The following is a 22,440-nucleotide window of genomic DNA, read 5'->3' as shown; positions in this document are numbered from 1 at the left end:
AGGTGGAAACACCTCTCCACACCACCGGCCACTCCGATCTGCCTTGGGTCAAGTGGCCACTAGGAAGTAAGTGGCTCAGACTGCTTTGCTTGACCCTCCTGCAGATTTGTCTCCAATAGTTGGGTTTCAACATCACCAACTGTGCTGTCTTCACCCTGCTCTGTGCCCTGCTGGGCTGGCCTTCGAGGACTTGAACGAGTTCCCTCGTTCTTAGGCTTTGGAGCCTAGGAGGGGGAGAGGCATTTGACTAGGGACCTGGGCTCTGCCGGGTGGATCATGATGTTGGACAGTTGGATGGAAGGATGCAGGTGATGGCTTTCTGCAAGGAACCCGGGCCTCTCACTGCACTCCGTGGTTGGGTGACATGGGGGCATACTGAAGTGGTGATCTCAGCCTGGACTCCAGCTTTTCCAAGCAGGACAGTGCTGACACAGCTTCCAGGCATTGCTAGGGGCTGGAACAGGACAGCAAGAACGTGGTGGATACTTTGGTGACTGTAGCTGGTGGACTGGTTGAGGGTCATCTGGAGTATTTTGAAGGTGAGGGCTTGGAGGCACATGGTTGGGACATGAAAGTCAATACCACCCCATCTGAAGTCACAAGCTGGTGAGTCAGGTGCCTTATGGATCTCACCAGCCTTGAAAGTGAAGACACAGCGTTGGATGTGAGGGGAAGGGAGATGGGCCCACCCTGTCTTGTGCAATTTTCTTCTGTTTTGAACCAGGTCATTCTGAGTACTTTTCATGACTGATGACAGTTTTCAGTAGGTTAGGGGGATGATTATTTTTTTTTTTGCGATACACAGGCCTCTCACTGCTGTGGCCTCTCCCGTTGTGGAGCACAGGCTCCAGGCGCGCAGGCTCGACGGCCATGGCTCACGGGACCAGCCGCTCCGCGGCATGTGGGATCTTCCCGGACCAGGGCACGAACCCGTGTCCCCTTCATCGGCAGGCGGACTCTCAACCACGGCACCACCAGGGAAGCCCTAGGGGGATTATTAAGGCTCCTCCTCTCTCTTTTCCTTTCCTCTTTTTTCCCCTTTCTTTCATTGGCTGTTACTGTCACCCATACAATTTATATGAGCTCAAGCTTCAATAGAAAAACCACTGTTTTTAGACTTATGTTTGTTTTTTTTTTAAATTTTATTTATTTATTTATTTATTTTTGTTGCGATACGCGGGCCTCTCACTGTTGTGGCCTCTCCCGTTGCGGAGCATAGGCTCCGGACGCGCAGGCTCAGCGGCCATGGCCCACGGGCCCAGCCGCTCCGCGGCACGTGGGATCCTCCCAGACCCGGGCATGAACCCGCGCCCCCTGCATCGGCAGGCGGACCCTCAACCACTGCGCCACCAGGGAAGCCCTAGACTTATGTTTAATGTTGCACAACAGAGAAGCTCTGTGGAGCCTAAGTGCTGTTCTTATTTTTCTCAATCTGCCTTTTACCCTAAGCACAGCTATACTATTACAAGATTCATATCTATGTCAAGAACCATCTTTCCCCCATCCCTCTGTATTTATTCACTCATTCATCAAACACTTACTGAGTAACTAGCGTGCGTCCAGCCTTGGGAGAACAATTCTGGGGAAGTGTTGTGAGTTATACCACCTCTGCCCTCAGAGAGCTCAGTCCACCTGTGAGTAAGTTTCTCGACAGTGCATGTGGCTTCCAGCAATTGGCAGTCCCATCCTCCAGAGCTGCGCCGTCCAATATGGCAGCCAAGAGCCACATGTAGCCACTGAGCTCTCACAAGGTCAGACATGTGCTGGTTATTCAGTGTTTGCCGAACGAGTGAATGCATGAGTGAATGCATATGGAGGGCAGGTTCAGAGTGAGACATGCTGTTCATCTAAACTACACATGGGGTCATGAAGAATTAGTAGGCAAAAAAATGTATGAAAAATGTTGGTTAGACATTTGGTTCTGTCCAAAACTTCCATAAGACATTCGGTCTATGCCAAAAGGTTCTCGATATTTGGTCATTTTTGGTCCTGTCCAAAACATCCATGGAGACATCTGGTCCATGCCAAAAGGTCCTTGATATTTGGTCCTTTCCAAAACCATTTGGCATGGACCAAATATGCTCATGGATGTTTTGGACAGGACCAAATGTCCTGCAAGGAAAATATTCATTAGTATTTTTAAAAACTTGATTATATGTTGAAATGATAATAGGATATACTGGCTTGAATTAAATATATTATTAAAATTAACTTCATCTGTGGCTGGCTACTAGAAGACTTAAAGTTACAAATGTGGTTCTCTTGATGTTTCTCTTGGACAGCTTCGCTCTAGATGGCCTGCTTCCACCTCCTTCTCTTTCCTCTCTTCCAGGAGTGAGCACTTCCTCTGGGTACCACCACCATTCCTGATGTCTAGCACCTATTATACTCTAGTGGCTGACCGTTCACGTCTGAAACTTTTTCCAGACTGGGCACCTCTTGAAGGAGGAACTTACTATCCAGCCTGCAGTGCAGTGCTTGGTATAAAACAGGTGGACAATAATTATTTGGTGAATACTGATCCAATTCTCCTATTAGACTAAACTTGTGTGAGGCTAGGCATACAAGATTGTTAACATGGTCTTAAGTATAATATTGAGTGGGCATTCAATATGTGTGTGAAACATTTCAGTGATAATTTTAATTTCTAAAGTACAACTGAATTTTAAAAACTCCTATAAATGTTTTCTTTATTCCTAATTATTAAAACTTTTAAGGGTAAGATGCTAGGTAATACAGTACTGTTCCTACACACTGTGCACATGAATGCTGCTGGATATAGTTAAATTTATAGTCCATGTGGTCCATTTGCAAAATAGACACGAAGCCCAGCTAGATTCTAATTAATTCTCAGGATTCTCTGGTGTTTTCAAAACCAATGTACTCAATCAATTATAAAAGAGAAGTACAATATAAGATGCCATAATTGTTTTACTCGAAATATGCAGAATTTAAGACAATAAACACACCAGAAGATATTTATGTAACATTTGACCCTTGTCTTTGATGATTTTGCTTCTCACTGGGACTGGGTTCGATTTTGTGCTCATCTCAGGCCAGAAGCAATGTGGTCAAGCTGAACACTTTGTAGATGTGAAGGTAGCCTGGCCCTAACGCACCTTTATGGTTAGGTGTTAGGTGAGTATATTAGTGAAAACAGATTCATTATTTGTGAGGAAATTTTATGAATTTGACCCAAGACACCAAAGTGTCCGGTGTCTTAAATTAACACAGCATTAGTTTTCCATCAGTTATTAATATAAAGGGAATCACTGTATCTAGATAAACTAGGTAGATTTAAATAAAGCTTAAAGGCTTTACCTAGTTAGTTAAATAGACATTATAATTATTAATCTTATGATCATATTTTTGAAAAACTGTCTAACCCCTTATTAACTATTGAAGAGTGGAAGGAATTGATGTAAGTAAAGTGGTCCAGGGGCACTGGGATGCTCCTCTTTCGTGGAGGCAGGCTTTCCTCCTCAGTACTGCTGTAAACACTTTGCTGGCGCTTAATATTTAATGTCTTGAATTACAGTTATTGGAGCAGCTATCTTATTCTAAAATCTATATTTTTCTTACTCACTTTAAAAATTCTGCTTTCCCCATGGACGTTCTTCTCTAACTGCATGTGGAATCGAATTAAAGTGAAGTGAGTACAGGCCTTGAGATTCATGAGCCCTGGTCCAGACACTGAACAGCTGTATCACGTCTAGCAATTTCTCTGAGTCTTGGGCTCCGCCACCCCCTCCCCCACCCCCCGGTTCTCCCTTTCTCCTCAGCATCCTCCTTTGCTGTCTGGTCCTGACTTTGTTACCCTTCACCTACATTATGGTAACTGGACTTTACTAAACTACACACTCCCATGTGGCAGCATGTACTAAGTGTCTTAATACATTATTTTTTTAATCCTCATTATTTAATCTTCATAATCATCAGTCCCACTTTTCAGCAGATGAAACTGAGGCTAGGAGATTGAATGCCATGCCTAAGGCACTAGTAAATGGTAGAATCAGGATCTGAACCTACATCGCAGCAACATCTGATTTCCTCTGGCTCTTCCTAAACTTACCTTTCAATCAGAACTATTTTCAGAAAGCCCTACTCTAAACTAGAATACTCCTGCCTCCCCAAAGCATTAAAACAGAAACAACATCTATAATTATCAGTACTTGTTATTGTGGGTCCAAGTATTAATACAAGAAGCAAGAAGACCTCAGCAAGATGTGTTGTCATCGCTGTCACAAACTTAATTATTGGGTAGAAGAGTTGAACGTTGCCGCTGAACAGAAGAGTTTGAGAGCTTTCTCCGTGAATGTGTGGAAAGAAACCTGGGGTCTCTTTCTGGGTCTGCCTCAAGCTTTCTCTGTGGCCTTGGGCAAGTCATTTCAACACTCCTCAGCATCCTGGGGTAAGGTGGGATATTGACACACGGTGCCTACCTATTGCACTGCTTTGCCAGGACAACGGATTGTATTGGTCAAGGGCTGTAGATGAGCGGAAGTACAATGTTTTATGACAAATCGCACTATACCTGGGGCAGGGAAAGTGCAGGGATCCTGGAAAAGATGAATCTGTCCTGTTGCCTTAGTTTAAAAAGGGAGGTGGACGGTCACCAGCTCTTCCCGCTCTACCTGCTGAAGTTCTCCTTGAGCCCACGGAGCTGGTGATTGCTTTCACACACCCTAGAAACGCTGGCAAAAATGAATCCACTATCGTTTGGGACAGACGTGGGCCGGCGACAACCCTCTTTTGACATTTGCCATTCTTTCAACACAATGACACACAGTTGTAAGGATCACCAAGATTCCTGCCCTGAGACAGAGGAGCGTCAGTTACTTTTCTTGACTTGGTTTCCGTTCCTCTAAACTGTCGCCTGTCCCCATGCAGGTAACTCCTTGCGGAGTTGCTTTCCTCTCCGCGGCTGGGGTGGCAGCGTTCAGCGCCGGCCTTCTCAGTGTATTGTTCATAACTTTGCGTTAAGATTGCTTGGGTTGCAGAATTTTAAGAAATAAAACGATATGAGTTGCTGATGTTTGAGCTAAACGCGTTAAAGCGGGTGGGTCACCCGGGGTCACAGGAGCTTCAAGGTCAGTAGTGGCCTCGGGAGAAAGGCCTCCCCGCAGAGAAGCCCCCTCGTGTCTGCTGGTAACGCGTAGGCTGGCCTCCGGGGGCGGGAGCGGGGGGAACCGGGCGGGAGCACCAAGCCCTCCGGGGCGCGAGGCCTCTGCCGTGGTTCCGCCTGGGCCCCTACAGCCCGAGGAGGGGGGTTCACAGCGACAAAGGAAGGGGGGCTCCAGAGAGGCTGCGGGAGGTCGGAGGCTGCGGCACCCTGGCTGGGGGTCGGGGGCTGGCAGGGAGCGGGCGGAGGGAGGGCCGCGCGCTCCGCCCCGCGCCCCGCGCCAGGTCGCCGCGTGTGCACAGTGTTGTGGGCCCGCCGCGCCCCTCCCCGCCCCTCTCCTCTCGTCCGCTCCCCTCCCCTCCCCTCCGCTCCCCTCCCCTCCCCTCCCCTCCGCTCTCCTCCCCTCCCCTCTGCGTCCCTCCCCTCCTCTCCCGTCCCCGCGCCTCCTCCCCGTCCCTCCCCTTGCCGCCGTCCCCTCCCCCGCGGCCCGGAGCGAGCGCCGCGCCAGCGCCACACTGCCCCGCCGCCGAGCGCGACGACACGCCGAACAGGTGGCCGGAGGCTGCGGCGCCGCGCGGGCACAGGCGGGCGAGCCCCGGGCCAGGCGAGGCGAGGCGAGGGCGGCGGGCCGGGCATGCGAGCCGATCTGATCCCCGGCCTCGGCCCCTAGCCTCGCGCCCGCGCCGCGCCCCGCGCCCCGCGTACAGCCGCCCCGGCCCGGGGCGCTCCGGCCTCTCCGGCCGCGGTCACTGAGGGGCGTGGGCCGGCCCGCGGCGGCGGCGGCGGCGGCGGCGGCATGAAAGTGACCGTGTGCTTCGGGAGGACCCGGGTGGTCGTGCCGTGCGGGGACGGCCACATGAAAGTTTTCAACCTCATCCAGCAAGCGGTGACCCGCTACCGGAAGGCCATCGCCAAGGTGAGGGGCCGGGGGCGCAGGCGGGGGCGGGCGGCCCGGGGGGGCGGAGGAGGGGCGGAGGAGCGGGAGGAGGGAAAGCGCCGGGATCAATATGGCGCTTCCTGGAAGGGGAGGAGGAGGCGGAGGCGGGGAAAGGGAGAGCGCGGCGGCCGGCCCGGCCTGCGCCCCCCGCTCTGGCTGCGGGCCGCAAACTTCCGCGCGCCCGGGCCCGGGGCCCCGGCCCCTGCCTCTCCCTCGGGTCCCGGCCGCCGGTGCCCCGAGCCTCCCGGGGCCGAGCCCGAGCCGCGCCGGGGCGCGCGGAGCCGGGCCGGACGCCTGTTCCCGGCCGCGGGCTGCGGCCCCGGCTCCCCGCCCAGGCCCGCGGGCGGAGGCCGGGCGAGGGAACTTTGCTGGTGGAGCAGAGTTCGCTCCGCGCGCTGCGAGAGTGGCTGGCTGACTTGTGCCTCTGGGCCCCCGCCGGGCAGTGAGAGCCCCTCGTGCGTGCCAGGCGGGGGTCCCGGGCGGATGAGGGTGCGGCGCGGAGACCGACCCGCTCCCACTGGCTCGCGATCGTCGCTGGAGCCCAGCACCTCGGTGACCGAGAGGCAACGGAGCACGGCTCCTTGAAGGAGCACAGCCCCGAAATCGGTCACCGAATATCGAGTTTTCCTGCAGGCATGTCGCCGTTGACCTGTCTGCCACGAGCTCCATGTGGAGCCGGGGCCGCGCGCGGCCCGGGCCTGGAGTTGAGTAGCTTTCCCTTTTTCCCCGTGGAGTGATAACATAGTCTCCACTTCACTGCATTCCTGTACAATGTGTCAGAAGTGAAAAGGCATCTTGTTAAATTGTTTTATCGTCTGTGTCTGTTTGACAACAGCCCACGCCTCCCAAGTTTCTCCCCAGCACCTGAGGATATTTCCTTTGCGGCAGAGTAACGTTTGGTGGAAAGCATGTTCACTTTCAAAATTTCCTTTTTGTCCCCGATCTTGGAGTGGTTTGCGTCCTGTGGGTTTGGGGGGTCGCAGGTGAGAGGGACGGTGGCTTTGGCAAACCTGCTTGAGTGTAGACAGGGTGCTGGGGTGGCATTCTCCAAAGTCTCAGAAATTAAGAGGGGAAAAATACTTTTTACACTGTTGTTTTTAGTATAGAGAAAAATAGCATAAATTTGGCCTTTTAAAGATAATCTTGGGAACGTTTAAGAACCTGACACAATGATGGAAGATGTTGACTTTACTTAACGGCTCTAAAATGTTCTTTACAGTTGGTTGAACTCATTGAAAATCAAATAAAATTAGTGGAAATTGGGCACCTGTTTATCTTGAACCACTGTCAAGGGGGAAAACCCCTCTAAACCCATGTTTAGCATTTTAAAGCACTGTTTATGAATGACAGTTTGTGATCTAAATGTTCTATATCAATAAGTCAGGTTGCATATGTACTCAGGAAACCAACAAAATAAATCATGCAAGGAAAGAGAAATACAGTAATATATACTCTGCAGTGTGTCCAGGTTCCTGAGTAGGGAGGGATGATCGACATTTCTTTTCTTACATGCTTAATTTAAAATTTACATGCTTAAAATTAGTCATTTACATGCTTAAACATTTACATGCTTAAAATCAGTCATATTTCATTATGCACACGATGCATGTTGGTCGAACAGCTTGTTTGGGAGATACAAATGTAGTTGTTTGAGTCGTTTGTATGTTCCACAGAAATTCTTAAGAGTTTGCCATGTCCAAGGCATTGTTCTGGGTGCTGGACACCTGCGGGACCCACTGGCTGCTTGTGGAAATTGGACTGTGAGAGTCTAGGAAAGGGGCTGCACTGTCCTCCAAGTGAGGGCGGCCAGCCTTTGGACTTCGTGGTGCAGTGGGGGGAAGACAGGCCTCTGGGGTGTCTTCTAGATGGAGTTGAGAGGTATCGCTGAGAGATCTGGACTTTGTTTCTAGGTATCAGTGGTGGTGGTTTCACAGTGACTGGGGAGCAGGAAAGGAAGCGCAGGTTTTTGCGGCATGCCTGGGAAGGCACCCCAAGAGGAACGCAACAGCTGAGTTGGGAAGGGCGCGCATGAGATTGATTGCTTTTTCTGGTGGAGAAGGAAGGAAGGAAGGGTGATTCTCAGAGAGTGGTGGTATTGTTGGAGTTGGAGATAAATGACTCAGAGATGATTCAGGGGTTTCCAAAATTATTTAAGTTCTCTTTAAGTGCAACTCACAGTTCAGCAGGTAAGTTTTAAAATGGGCTTTGTGGTCTACAGAGTTCAGTTATTGGATCACAAGACTGTTGACTCTCAACTGTGGCAAGAGCTGGAGTTTATTCCAGGTCCATTTGTATTTTTTCCTCTTAAATGGTTAGGTAATGGCTAAGATTAAACTTAAGTCACTCTTCCCATTTCTCCCACCCTGTTTAAAGTGATTATGAAGCAAACACTTATTAACACTTGTTTTAACTTTTATTCTCTTATCTCTTCCTTACCCCTTACTGTTGAATAGAACAAGATAAATTTTGTATGAAGAATTGGGTAACTGGGTAGCTGTAGAGTGGTGTTTGGTTGCTAGGTGACATGTGCCATGATGAACTCCCATCTGGTGGGGAAAAATGGGGGGAGATCATGTTTATGGCTTTGTATAAAAACCAGATAAGCTGGAAAAAAAAAAAAAAGAAGAAAAGAAAAAGGAAAGAGAAAGAAAGATCCCAAGCCACTAAGACTTTCCCTGCAGAGAGCGTTTTGTGGTGTGATGGGGCTAATTTTTTGGCATTATACTTGAGCTGTCTTCAGGTTAAGCAAATCAGTTTTTCTGGGCAGTGGAGTGGCATGACTTAATATCAGAAATGTCCTCAATAAGCAGATTTTGAAGGCTTACACTTATTCATAGCATTTTTTTTTTCTCCAGTGAAAAAATAGTTTTCTGTTTATGATCACTGATGGGTGAAAATGCTTTGGCTGTTCTCCATCCACCCATCCTCATCCAGACCGTCTCTAAGGAGGGTGCTCTGATAGACACTGAGGACCATGTTACATGGACTTTCTGTGTATGTGACCCTTCTTCTCCTACCTGTGGCCTGACTCATCCATGATCCCCAATGGACACAGGGTGCAGAGCACCAACTGCCGGGACTCTGTAGTGTGGTGACCTGGCTTCTCAGGGCTTTGCCGGCTCCTTCTTAATTCTGAGTGGATTGGGGCTGGCTCTGAGATTTCCCATTTTTCCTGCTGTGCATCCCAGCTCTGGTTAGGAGAAAGATAAGAAAATCTCCATGCTTTTTTTTAAATTGTTAATTTGTTGAAGGGCTACTGTATGCAAAATGTCATGCTCTATGAAGGCTAAGGCTAAATTCTTGCACTGCAGAAGGACGTAATCTGGGAGGCGGTGAATGTATTAAACTATAAATTACAGTAGGCAATGGCATTAATTAGCAACGGGGTGGTAAGTACAGACAGTAGTTGCTTTTGGATTTCGGAGATGGGAGTGGTTATTATGGCCTGGGGGGTTTGCCTTGGGCTTAGTAAGTGGGAAGGCTGGCCTGGATTTAGGACAGTGCTTCCTAACTGGTTAGTAGGGTGACCTCCAGAAGCACCTGCCTGGCCCAGGTGGCCCAGTCTGTAGGGTCCAGCCGTGTGAATCTGGAGAGTTGCTGCCATTCTGAGAGGTGGGAGAGAGGCGTTGCAGGTGAGCATCAGGGCTAGTTTGGCTCCTGTGCTGCCTTCCTGTCGGATGGTGGGGCAGGACCAAGCTGAGGAGGACTGCGGACGCTGGGGCAAGACACTGTTACTTCCTGCAGTCTGATGGTCCCTGATGGAGGACTGGGGTGTTTGGGCAGGACGAGCGCTCCTCTGGGAGGACCACCAGGATTGCATCCATCCACAGAAACACCGCTGATTGCTGAGTAGTGGAGGGAGGACGGGCTAAAGGCAGAAGTGAGGGTGGGGGGCGGCTGGAGCCTCTTAGCTGAGAGGCAGCTATGCTGCCCATAGCCCTCTTCTGGCAGGGGGAGCTTTGGATTGGGTTTGGAGACCTAGCTGTTTTCACTGTTGAACCTTGGGCACACCAACCCTGCAGAGCCTCATTTCCTCCCCTCTAAACCGGGTTACTCCCTTGCAGGGTTCCCGGGAGTACCGAGGGGATGGTGAACGGGAAGCTCCTCAGCACTGCCTCTGGATCCCTAATGGGTTTTACTGGGTGGATGGTTTTACTGCCTGCGAGGCTTTTCCAAGCAGTCTGCTCTTCCTGTTTGGATTTTTCCTCTTTGCTTAAGAAGAAAGTGTGTAATTTAATTAAAGAATAGGTAGAAATGGTAATATTTGCCTAAGCAGCGCCACAATCAGAGGAGCAAATTGTGTGTGTGTGTGTGTGTGTGTGTACGAGGCAGGGAACGTAAAAGTTGTGGATATTGGCTTTACCCTAGGTTGCTTTGTGGGCCTGTGGTTTTGGGGCCACTGCTTCTGTCCCTTGAGCATGGAAGAGTTATGTGAGAGTTATTTAATAGCAATTTGTTGTTATTAAAAAAAAATAAATTTATGGGCAGTAACTTTTGAAAATGTGCTTTCCTTTTTTTGGGGGGGAGGAGGACTGTTGATTACTAAAATCGTGTAAATCTTGGTTTTTATGACAAACCTTGTGGTTGGTGTGAGATTTCTCGTGAACAGATGGACGACTGCATGTTGTTACACATTCACGAGCTTATTGAAACTTTTAGGAAAATAGATTGTTGCAGAATTTGAATGACCATATTTTTGAATAGTGAAACGAAATAAATCTTATTATTTCATTAACATCTTCCCGTCTTCCCTTTCAGAAAGGAAAAAATAAACAAACATGTCTGAAAGGCTGATCTTTCTAAAATGCAACTCTCCGTGTACTCTTCTGCTTAAGGGCCTCCACACCCGCTTTCCCCAGAGGCCAAGTTCTGCCGCCGCAGCAGGGCCTGTCCCTTGCAGGACCCCTCTTGGCTCCAGCCTCTCCCTCCCCAGACCCCCTACCCCACCCCTACCCACTTGGCCTTGCTTGCACTTTCCTGCCTTTGCTCTGGCATTTTCTGTTTCTCCCACCTGGACCATTTGCTCACTTCTGTCTACTCATCCCTGGAGCCTCAGCTCAGTTCAGGCCGGCCCTGCATCCCAAGGCGGCCTGAGGTTCTCCCTGCTGGGCACTTGTCTCAGGAGCTTCCCGCACTGACCTGGAGGAACGTGCTTTGCTGTGGGTGCTTTGGTGTGTTTGTTTTGGAGCAGAACTGTGCCCCTTCTCCTCCAGGTGAGGTGCTTGAAGGTGATGGCCCTGCCTCGGTCTTACCTATATGGCTAGTATCTGCCACGTAGTCATCTTACAAGTTGAGTAGATACGAAGTTGAGAACAAATACACGGCACGTATTCTCACACAAAAAGTGTACTTTTGCTTCGGAGACTGTGTAATTTTAAGGACTTTAAGGTTTGGTATGTTTGGCATATTAGCACAAAGAGATTGTAATTGAAACTCAGATTTAGTGTGATTTTGGAGTATCTGAAAGTTATTCTTTTGTGTCGGCCGTTTTCAGGGAGTTTGGTCCCTTTTTCAGACTGAGCAGAGCGATGGTCCTGGGGTTTGCATTGGGCCCGGTTCAAGGCAGGTGGTCAGGGCAGTGCGGGAATCTGGCCCCGAAACACACCTATGCTGGGTCTGGCGCTTCTAAAACTGTCGGTTGGGATCCATGGGTAAGTTCCGGGAGTAAACAGAAATGTTTAGGATCTGAGATTCACAGGGAGAGTCTGGCGATGGGAGGTGCTTCTTGGCTCACGGTGAACACTGGTGAATTGGGTGCGGAGGTAAGGTTCACAGCCCCATTTGCACAGAATCTCCACCTGTCCTTTGAGGCTTGTACCTCCCTGTAGAGTTGGATGCAGGCAGGTGATGGCAAACATTTGAAAGATGAACAGAGCCTTCTGCATTTTCTCAAAGATGGAAAGAAATATGTACAGTTGGTCCAGGAAGGTGCTTTCCACAAGTGGAGGTGCTTTTCCACGGGCTGGAGGTGGGTGGCTAGGCCCACGCAGGGGGCTTTCCTCCTGCTCGGCCACTCACGCAGCAGTCCTAGCTGCCACCAAGGTCAATGGCAGTAGAACAGGGGCTCAGGAATTTTATACATTTTACTGATTTGGGGTATCTTTTCTGTTTTACATGGAAAATAGAAAAATCTTTATGAAAAGAAATGCAGAGTTCTGTGAACATAGTAGAAAGGTGATTATTTTTTGTCTTTTAGTCATTATTTTATCCTGTTGAAAATTTTTTTCCATTTGGAAGGATTATGTAAAAATGCCTTTCCTTCATGGCTCTGTGTCTGACCTGCCATCTTCATGTGGTTCTTGTTGTTAAATATTACTTTTGTTTATTCTTTTTGCCTCCATCAACTCATATTGGAACTTAGAAATAAAATTTCCAGCTTCATTCCAAGTGACTTGAAACGTGAATTATTTAATTTTTTTCTCTCAGTAATAGCTCATACACACATACACACACGAGAAACGAAAACACATGCCTACACAAAAAACACGTACATGAATGTTCATGGCAACATTATTTGTAACAGCCGAAAAACAGAACAAGCCAAGTGTTCAACTGAATAAAATGTGGTATATCCATACATTAGAATATTATTAAGCCGTAAAAATGAAGTTAGGATACATGCCTCGCTGTAGATGCACCTTGCAAACATTATTCTATGTGAAGGAAGCCAGTCATAAAGACCCACATATTGTATGAGTCCATATATACGGAATGACCAAAGTAGGCAAATCTATAGATAGAGAAAGTAGAGTAGTGGTCGCCAGCGCTTGGGGGTTGAGGGTAATGGTGAGTGACTCTTTATGGGGATGGGATTGGTCTTTGGGGTGATGAAAATGTTCTAAATTTAGATAGTGGTAATGGTTGTATGCCTCTGTGAATATACTAAACATCATTGAATTGTACACTTTAAATGGGTGAATTTTATGGAATGCTGTTGTGTCTCAGTAAAGATGTTAAAAAAAATAGACTACGTAAGCCACTATGAACAAAGCTCCATTTTTATGTATTTTATAGTTCTGAGAGTCCCATAAAACATGGGACTTTTCTGTGTTTTTCTGTGTCAGAGATACTCAAAAACCTCAAATGAAGACCGGCTATTTTTAGGAGTTTTCCACACAATGTGTGAACCTGCTTTCGCAAGCCTGCCTACTCTCTCCTGGTGCTGTCTGCTAAGCCCCCGACTGCTGAGGCTCCGAGTCCCCTGGTCCCCCCTTTAAAGGCTTCACCAACTAACCGTTCACCTGCTCTGCCTTGTTCTCCCTCGGCCAGAGATTCCTTCCTCCCCAGCTCCCCAGCTGCCCTGGCCGTTGGTTCGGATGCCCTAAGATGTCCGTTGTGGAAGAGCTTCTCCAGTTTTTGGTTTGGGACAGTAGTTTGGAGCTTTGGCAAATCTCACAAGCTCTGTGAGCGCCAGTTTTCCCATCTTCATCTTCTCATATTCAGAAGTTCTGGGCTGGGCTCTGATGTCTGTTTCCCTGTGACAGCCACCCTGAGTCTGCATGGTTGGTTGTCTGCCTGTGGGACCATGAGGCATGAGTGGTGTGCAGTGGCTTTTCAGAGGCGCAGACAGGGTAGATCTCTACTCCATCCACCCTCCCTGTGAGAATGTTTTGCTTCCCTTACTTTGAAATGATGGGCTTGGCCCCCGGGTCAAACATATACTGTTTGAAAGTTAGTATGTATTTCGCCTGGACTGTCCCTCAGAATTCCTTACTGTCCCAAGATAAGTATCTTTTAAAATAAAATTACATGGTCAGAGGTAACTTAATAAGACTATTCATTTTGTGAAGCGAAACTAAATGTACGCTTCTGCATGGTTCTAAATGGTATTTCTATGGTGGTATAAATTTAAGTGGCTTTAGAGATGACAGGTCAATATTATTCCCACTTTTAATGTTCTTTAATATACAGAAACAGTAAGACTTAATTTTTCGGAACCCAGATTTATTTTTTTCTGGTGTATAGTTTTTCTCGTTATTGTATTACATCCCTGTATGATAGGATTTCTGTTTCTGAAAAGGCCTCTTTGAGATATTCTACAATAAAAATCAATGTTTCCTTCTCAGTGTTTATTTCAGAAAACAAGTCACTGTATATCAAAAACCTAAAATTGCTGAATACTGAAAATATGTGGTATTAACAGGTGAAAAACACAAAAAAGAGAATGCCATTTCTGTGTAAGTGGTTGATATGAGAATGGGTGTTTTTGTTCTAGTTCTTTTAAGTATACAGTAAAAACTGGGAAAGTTTTTTCATGTTCGTGTTTTAATATTTTTCTAAATCTAATATTGAATCCAGAATTAAAAAGCCATTTCCCAGTGACCACACAAAGGCATTTTAGATGTATCATTTGTAATTCTGAAATCCAGTGTGCAAAGTCATATGTGAATAATAGTTAGCCAGGTTCCTGCCCAGCAGGGTTATACTCTAACCTGAGATTCTCTCATCCCAGCCAGCAGCACCTGCAGAAGAAGGAGGTGGAATGTGCAGGATATTGGTTCCTGGTGTACCACCGCACAGGATATGACTAATCACAAATCCATGAAAGTTGAGTGTAGGATTTGGAATCTTTACCACTTTGTTAGAGATCTGGAAAAAACCTTTCAGACAAACCAAGAGGATCTCTAAGTGAAAATGCCTCATTTGGATTGATAACTCTTTAGACAACTGCATCTGGAAGATGGTGGCGTTTCAGCATTTGTACTGCCTGAGGAATATGAAATGAGGCATATTTTCAATTATAAAGGCACATACTATCAGGGATATTTTTTCCAAGGAAACCTGGAAAGCTGATAAAACCCTGAACTTTTTATGGTGGAGTCAGTTTTATCTTTATATTTTATGACCCACTTGTTAAAAACACAGCTGTTTGCAAAAACACAATTAGCTGGAAGTGGAAAGTTTGGTGGTGGGTGTTTTTTTCCTCCTAGGAGGCAGGCACATCAGTGTGACACACTCTGGGCCAGGATTCAGAAGAGCAGATTGCATCATTTGTGTGTCTGAGAGCGAGAACGGCAACTTCTGTAAGCCCAGGATCCTTGGCTTCTAATACCACGTGCTTCATGGGATTGTTGTGAGGGTATGAAGAGAGAATGTAAAAAAGCATTGTAGGAAGTAAAACGGAGTAAGGGTGAACTGTACTGTTCTTTCGTTTTTGCTAAGAACGGTTGCCAGTGACTAACGCTCACTTGAGTAAATGCTTCTAAATTGTTTCTTCTCATCCTCCTTAGAATTGCTCTAGATGTGGGAAATTGAATGTTTGGTTCTCCCTTAAAAAAGTCTCGAAAACTTCCTTCTGCAGCTTGAGGAATAAAATCCCAGTGACATTGATTTAGATGCTCCAAAGATGTCCATAGTGGAAGAGCTTTTCTAGTTTTTGGTTTTGGCCACAGTAGTTTTGAACTTTGGCAAGTCCCACCAGCTCTGTGAGCCTTAATTTTCTCATCTGTAATTTGGGAATGTTTTCTTTTGTTGGCAGTAATGAAGATCAAGGGATTTAATGTAGATAATCCCCCTGCCATATTATAGACTCTTAGTCAATTTTAGATCTTTTTCTTTGTCTCAGGTTTTACACATGGATTAGGCACACTTTTCATGGCTAATTCATAAAGTCAACTTGATTTTTATTTGATGTATTATACCAGTTGTCGTTTTTCAAGATTTGTTAAAGAGTTACTACTTTCTTCATAAACGTACTAGAGAAGTTCCAGTTTTAGTATTTATTAATAAATCAATTGGAAATAGGGAAAAAGAATGTTCTGATAACCCAGTAGTTACAGCTGATTCTTTCACAGATCAAGAAGTGTGTCTGTCTATCTTAACTGTGTTGCTTTTTCTACTACTAGCCCTTGTTATTTTCTAAAATAATTGTGGCTGCCATACTGCTAGAGGAATGGAGATTATGGAAAATTTCTGTGCTGTATTTACAATATTTTAAAAGGCATTGGTTACACATTTTTCCATTAAAAAATGTTTTGAAACTTGGAAAGAGTAAAACTAGAAATTGTCAATACTATTGATATTTATAAAATGTACAGATGTTTTAAAGACCTTTAGCTTTTAATTACTAGTTGTAGTTCTGAGAATACCTTGGAGCTCATCTGAGTTATAAAATAAAATGGGAAAGTCGACATTTTTTTTTTAAATTTAATTTATTTTTTTATACAGCAGGTTCTTATTAGGTATCCATTTTATACATATTAGTGTATATATGTCAATCCCAATCTCCCAATTCATCACACCACCACCTGAAAGTCGACATTTTTTGACCCCTCTAATCCTTTATTATATAGGCCTCTATAATTCACGTGCCCATTTCTTTGGATAACAGAGATAAATGGATAACACTTCTTTACTCCTCTGGATCTTTAAGATGGTGATTCTGGGCAGCTACATCAGCAGTCAGTGAACATAGAGCATCTTTTGCTTGGGTAGGTAGTTGTAAGGGTTGGCAGATTGATGCGACTTGTAATACCTTAGTTCAGCTAAAGGCACCCTTTGCCAGTCACCTGAAGACTCCACCCAAGGAGAATTGACCTGTTTATCATCCTGAACCCAGGAGTGGTATCCGGGAGGCTTGCTCTGGGTGTGGCCGTACTACTCTGTCAGTCTTGCCAAGTCATCACAACTCAGCTGGCTTTGTGCTCAAGGGGACCACCTCTTCTCATATACCTCTTCCCCACCACAATATTGAGAGTCGTCTTCCTCTCTGAGGACTTTAAGCCTCTCATTAATTAAAGGAACGCTTCCTCCCTCTCTGCCTATGTTCGTAGGGAAGTTGCTAGGTAGTGATTAAAACCATAAAGCTTATCTAGTTGTGCAACATCCATATTTTGACTTTGATCCCTTCCCGTATTTGTTTGTAAACACCGTGTCATGTGAATGCATTTGAAATCCAAAGCTTTTGTTTCAAATACAGGACATGAAAAACAGATACAGCGGCATGGGACATTGGAATTTATACACATCTTTTCCATTCACAATTTCCTGTGTTTTTGTGCTTTGTAATGAAAGTGATGAATGGTGCTTTCAAAACCTTTCCAGAATACCCCAGCATTTTATAACAAAACTGTAGAGAGGTAACTCTGGGAGAGTCCCCCCCCCCCAGCTTTATTGAAGTATAATTGACAAATAAAATTGTAGCATATTTAAAGCGTATACCATGATTTGATACATGTATACGTTGTGCAGACTTTCCCCGCCATCGAGTTAACTAACACATCCATCACCTCGCATATTTCTTTCTTTATGCTTGCTGAGAACATTTAAGTTTTACTCTTTTACCTGGGAGAGTTTTAGACAGATCTGCTTTGATAGGTGGTTGGCGTGGGATTTTAATCTAAAGCAGAGGAGTTTTTGGTCCTGGGCTGTTTTTCCACCTACGAGGAGGGAGGCTGCTTCCTCTGTAGATTCAGGGGAGTAGTATTTTCAGGTCAGTCTTTGCTTTTGGTGTCAATAAGCTTTTTAGGTCAGGATGGATGATCGAAAGCTCTTGCACAAGAGATGCTGTATCAAGGGCATTATTTATCTGCCTATCAGGTTGGAGAGCTGCTGAGAAAGTACCTTTAACAGTGATCCCCATCACGTCTTCGCAGTCCTAATTCACTGAGGAGTTTCCGACAGGCAGGAGGGGAACCAGGACACAATGGTCCTGGTTCTATCAGGAAATAGAAGCAGTAATACCCTTATTATCAAGAGTCATGGTTAGCGCTTTGGGACATTTTGTGCATCAGGCCCTAAGTGCTGGGCTCGTGCTCCCAGTGTATTCCTTAATCCCTTGGAGTGGTAGTGATGCAACTCCGAGTTTACGGGTGAGGACGCTTGGGCTAAAATGGATTAAGAAAGTGGCAAAAAATTGTACATCTGATGTGACCCCTCTGGCTGGAGAGTCAGTGCTGTCCCAGAAGAAAGAGTAAACAGTGCCCATCAGAGAAGACAGGTTGTCTTCTGACCTGGGTTTCCTTGAGTGGCTCACGTGCTTAAGGAAGAAGTGCGCCTTCAGGATGACAGAGTCGGTTGGGTCAAGGAGGCTCCTGTGTGCTTGGCGAGTTGTCGAAGCCCCTTGCTGCTCAGGTGTGGTCTGTGGACCAGCAACACTGGCTTTGCTTGGAAGCTTGTTAGAAGAGAATCATGGATCCCATCGCAGACTCTGTCAGAATCTGCATTTTGGCCAGATCCCCAGATGGTTCCAGAGCAGTTGCCCTCAACCCTGGCTGCAGGGTTTTAAGAACCAGATGCCCAGGCTCCCCACGAGCCACGGGAATCAGATCTCCAGGCCGAGGTGGATACTTATGTTGCTACGAAGCTCCTTGGGTGTTCTCTGTGCCGCCAGGGTGGAGAACCTCTGGTTTAGAGCAGCCTCCAGGCCTTTTGGGGTTGTTGTGTTATGTGACCTGGAACCTGCCACCTTGTAGCTGTGCGTGGAAATTTCCAGAACACAAGTTGAGAGGATCAGCCATCTTGCTCACAGGCTGGTCACTTAAGTGACAATGGCCCAATCTGTACATTTTCATTTCTTTTGAAGTCACTCACTTCTTTTTTTTTTTTCATTTTTATTTTATATTGGAGTATAGTTGATTAACAATGTTGTGTTAGTTTCCAGGTGTACAGCAAAGTGATTCAGTTATTTGTATACAAGCATCTGTTCTTTTTCAAAATGAAGTCACTCACTTTAATGACTGTTAATTTTTGAGTTTTATTTGTGGACACAGTTGACAGCACCCATATTATGTATTCCTCAGGTTTTAGCCGTTAACTCTTATGGATATCTAGTCTGAGTTTAATAACATAAATGAGTTAAAGGGTCCAGGAGGAGCCGTAAAAAGACAGCACGTGGGATAGAAATGCGGCAGGAAAGGAAAGGTCATATTGAGTAAAATATGCGAGTTTTGGTGTGAGTCACATGATGTCCTCTGGGTGCCTGTGATGTGTAGAGACAGGGCAACGAAGATTTTTGGTTTTGGGTAAGGCAGGCTTGTGAGCAGTGGACTGAATGCTCGTTTTGCTGGAGTTCCTTTTCCAGCTTGTTTGTGGCTGAGCCTCCTGTGGAGGAGAGAAGGCACGCTTCACCAGGCCAGCGGGGCGCCCCTCCCACACACTTCCACACTCAGCTTGTTGGAATATTCCCGTCGAACAGTCCCCATCCCCACACCAGAGAGTGAGGGCAAACGTGTCTCTGGCCCGAGGCCTCGGGAACCTGAACATGGGTCAGAGGATGTGCCTGCCCAGATCCATTTTATTAACTTCGACACGGCATGATTGTTTTTGTTTTTCCTGGCATCAGGGCTCGTTATACCCTACATTTTTATATGTTTCCTCTGTTACTCGAAGTAGGGAAAAGAGGACAGATGACCAGCTGTCATTCTTCTTTTTTTAAAAATTTATTTAATTAATTTATTTTTGTGTTGCGTCTTCGTTGCTGCGCTCAGGCTTGCTCTAGTTGCGGCGAGCAGGGGCTACTCTTCATTGCGGTGCACGGGCTTCTCATTGCGGCGGCTTCTCTTGTTGTGGAGCACAGGCTCTAGGCACGCGGGCTCAGTAGTTGTGGCGCACAGGCTCCAGAGCACAGGCTCAGTAGTTGTGGCGCACAGGGTTCGTTGCTCCGCGGCATGTGGGATCTTCCCGGACCAGGGCTCGAACCCGTGTCTCCTGCATTGGCAGGCGGATTCTTAACCACTGTGCCACCAGGGGAGCACCCAGCTGTCATTCTTCACATGAAATTTGCCAACTGACCTTCATTTGGATCATTTGCACGTGGGGCTGAGCTCCCGTGTTGCGGTGCAGGGAAGACCCAGCACAGGGCTCACTGGCAAGAGGTGATTAAGACATGACATCATTTCCTCAAGGGAGCTTTCAGAGCTGCAAAGTGCAGTTCTTGGTAATAACATTTAAAACATTGTCTTCAAAGATGCTGCAGCTATAAGAACTTACCAGTACTGAATTTTACAGACCTGTTAGAAATTACTTTAGTTAAAGGCGTAATGTGTCTGGGAGCTGTGCCCATGTGAGAATGTTTTTCTTATTTAGCAGTTTCAAATAGCACTTAACCATAGTTAGTTAGTAAAAATGTTGCTTGAAAATTTGTTTGTCTAGGTATTGCTGCTTAACAAACCACCCAGAACTTCATGACTTAAATCAACAACTAATTATGTCTCATGATTTAGTGGGTCAGGGTTTGGGCAGGGCTCAGCCCAATGGTTCTTCTGCTTCACTTGGGGTTACTCAGGGGTATTCAGCTGGCAGGTGATCTGGTCTGGGGGGACCTAGATGGTTGCATTCACGTGTCTGGTGCTGGTGGGGGTGGTAGAAGCTTGGGGTTCGCTGGGACTGTTGACCAGAGCATCGTGTCGTTTCGTCTCCAGCATGGAGGGCTCAGGGCTCTTGGAGTCAGGAGAGGAAGCTGTCACTCTCTAAAGACCTAGACCTGGACGCCAGCACAGAATCATTATCCCTGTCTTCTGTGTGCCAAACTGGTCACTAAGCAGCCCAGATTCCTGGGCAGGGGATTCTGGCTGCACTTCTCAAAGCCAGGAGTGTCCAGGAACTTGTGAACTTGTGACCATCTTTATTCTGCTGTCAGTGTAGGGGTGTGTGTGTGTGTGTGTGTGTGTGTGTGTGTGTGTGTGTGTGTTGCATGTAACATCAAACATTTAGTCTTTTTATTGTTTTGTGGCATGTTTTAAAATTCTCTTTTTCTTGATCTGGGCACAGTAATAAAATGTATGTCCTGAACCTTCAAGGCTGAAAACCTAAGAAGTAGTTGGAGTTCCTACTTCATGAGTCCAAAGACGTGACGGCTTTTCCAGGCTATACTGCAGAAAGAGATAATGATAATAACACCTTAGGTTTATGTGGCATCTTCTCTAAGAGGTTCAAAGTGGCTGGGCCACTCATGATTCCTTTACTGGAATGTCCTGTGAGATAAATTAGCCATATACCCTCAAGTTCATGTGCCGATGAGGAAATGAAGTAATTCCATCAGTCTGCTAATGCACAGTATTCAGAATGCAGCTCTTCCAATGTTCTACATACTGATTAGAACTTGAGTATGAGTTTACCTTTCTTAGATAGGATTCTGGAAAATGGTGGAGACCGACTTTTGAACAACTGGTAATATTTTGAATTATATGCTGTTTGCCAAACAGCGTCATGTTTAAAAAAGAGGTAGTTATTTTTCTAACGTGGACTTTTTGGGGGTGGAAGCTTATGGGTGTTGCGTCACGGGGGTGTTTCATCATAATGAGTTAAATTCTCTGTGCTCAGCAGAGACAGGCAGACAGTAGATGGGGTGAAAGTGGCTCCCCCCTCTGAGTGTGTGTTGTGGACTGAGTGTGGCCTTGGAAGTGGGAGACCCTTGTCCCCTGTGGTGTCCATTCCTGAGTCCTCCCATCATGGGAGCATCTCCTTGTGATTATGGGTGATTAAATGGAGTTTTCAAGGGTGGTTTACCCATATGTTAAGCTCATTTTATTCATGCTGTTGAGTGCCTAACCTTTGGGTAATATGCGGCTCCACCGTAATGATCTAAATGAGGTATTGCTTACATTCATTGGGTTTTGCTTAAAATGAGACACTTTACATATAATTGATAGGTATCAGGCTTTGGGAATAAAGCTCTCCAGCCACCACTTGTTAAGAGCATCTCCTGGTTCATGACCTCCCACCCCCACCCATGTGCGGTGACCCACCCTGCATGTTCCCAGCAGGGAAACTCCCCAAGGACAGCTTTCATCACAACACTCTCCAGCACAGGAAAGTCCATGGGGTCAGCAGGGCCTTCCAGGTAAAAACGACATATATCGGCCTGAAAACGGCCCCCTGCCTACCTTTCGCCTTGATCTCCCACCACCTCTCTTCGCTCTGCCCGTCATGACAGAACGGACTCTCATGTTTCCCCAAAGTTGTGCTGTTTCCCGGTTCCCTGGCCTGGAGTCCTCTTGCCTTCGTTTCTTCTCTCACCTTGGATCTCCCATTGTTTCCTCTGTACTGTTGCCAGAGCTGTAAGCTGTGCCTTTCTGCTTTGATAGATTTAGGGGCTCCCCGTTGCCCCAGGACAGTCTCCCTCCCACAGCCCCAGGGAGCATCAAGGCTCTGCCCAGGTCTGGGCTTCTCTTTGCCTGGCACCACGTGCAACTGCCCGGGCCCTGTGGGGTCATCTCTGCCACGGCCCTAGGCACGGCCCCAAAGGTGTCCTCCCCCCACCCCCCAAACCCAGAGAGATCCAAAAATAGACACATCGAGTTACAGGGCTATAAAACATAACTAATGCAAACATGTTCTTTTTGAAAGGAAGTTACCCCAATAATTTCAACTGTTATTACATTAAAAAAAATAAATTTATCTATTTATTTATTTTTGGCTGCGTTGGGTCTTCTTTGTTGCG

The 22,440-nt window shown here is 46.6% G+C and overlaps 1 protein-coding gene across 26 annotated transcripts in view; it reads left to right on the top strand.

Moving 5' to 3' along the window:
- Positions 1 to 5,605: 5,605 nt before the first annotated feature.
- The window catches only part of PARD3 (par-3 family cell polarity regulator), a 677,665-nt gene continuing 660,830 nt past the window's right edge, over positions 5,606 to 22,440 (top strand). For 9 of the 26 annotated variants that reach the window (XM_049705522.1, XM_033439327.2, XM_033439325.2 and 6 more), the window contains exon 1: positions 5,641 to 6,038. In XM_049705522.1, the coding sequence (XP_049561479.1) occupies positions 5,919 to 6,038 (120 nt within the window). In that variant the 5' untranslated portion in view covers positions 5,641 to 5,918. Of the gene's footprint in view, positions 6,039 to 22,440 lie in introns of all 26 variants that reach the window. The other 17 variants (XM_033439326.2, XM_033439320.2, XM_004275905.2 and 14 more) reach the window with 5 other exon arrangements.

This window comes from Orcinus orca, chromosome 2 (genome assembly GCF_937001465.1).
Source record: "Orcinus orca chromosome 2, mOrcOrc1.1, whole genome shotgun sequence".
Classification (NCBI taxonomy): domain Eukaryota; kingdom Metazoa; phylum Chordata; class Mammalia; order Artiodactyla; family Delphinidae; genus Orcinus; species Orcinus orca.
Note: the sequence above shows the minus strand (reverse complement) of the source record. Positions and strands in the feature narration are given on the sequence as shown.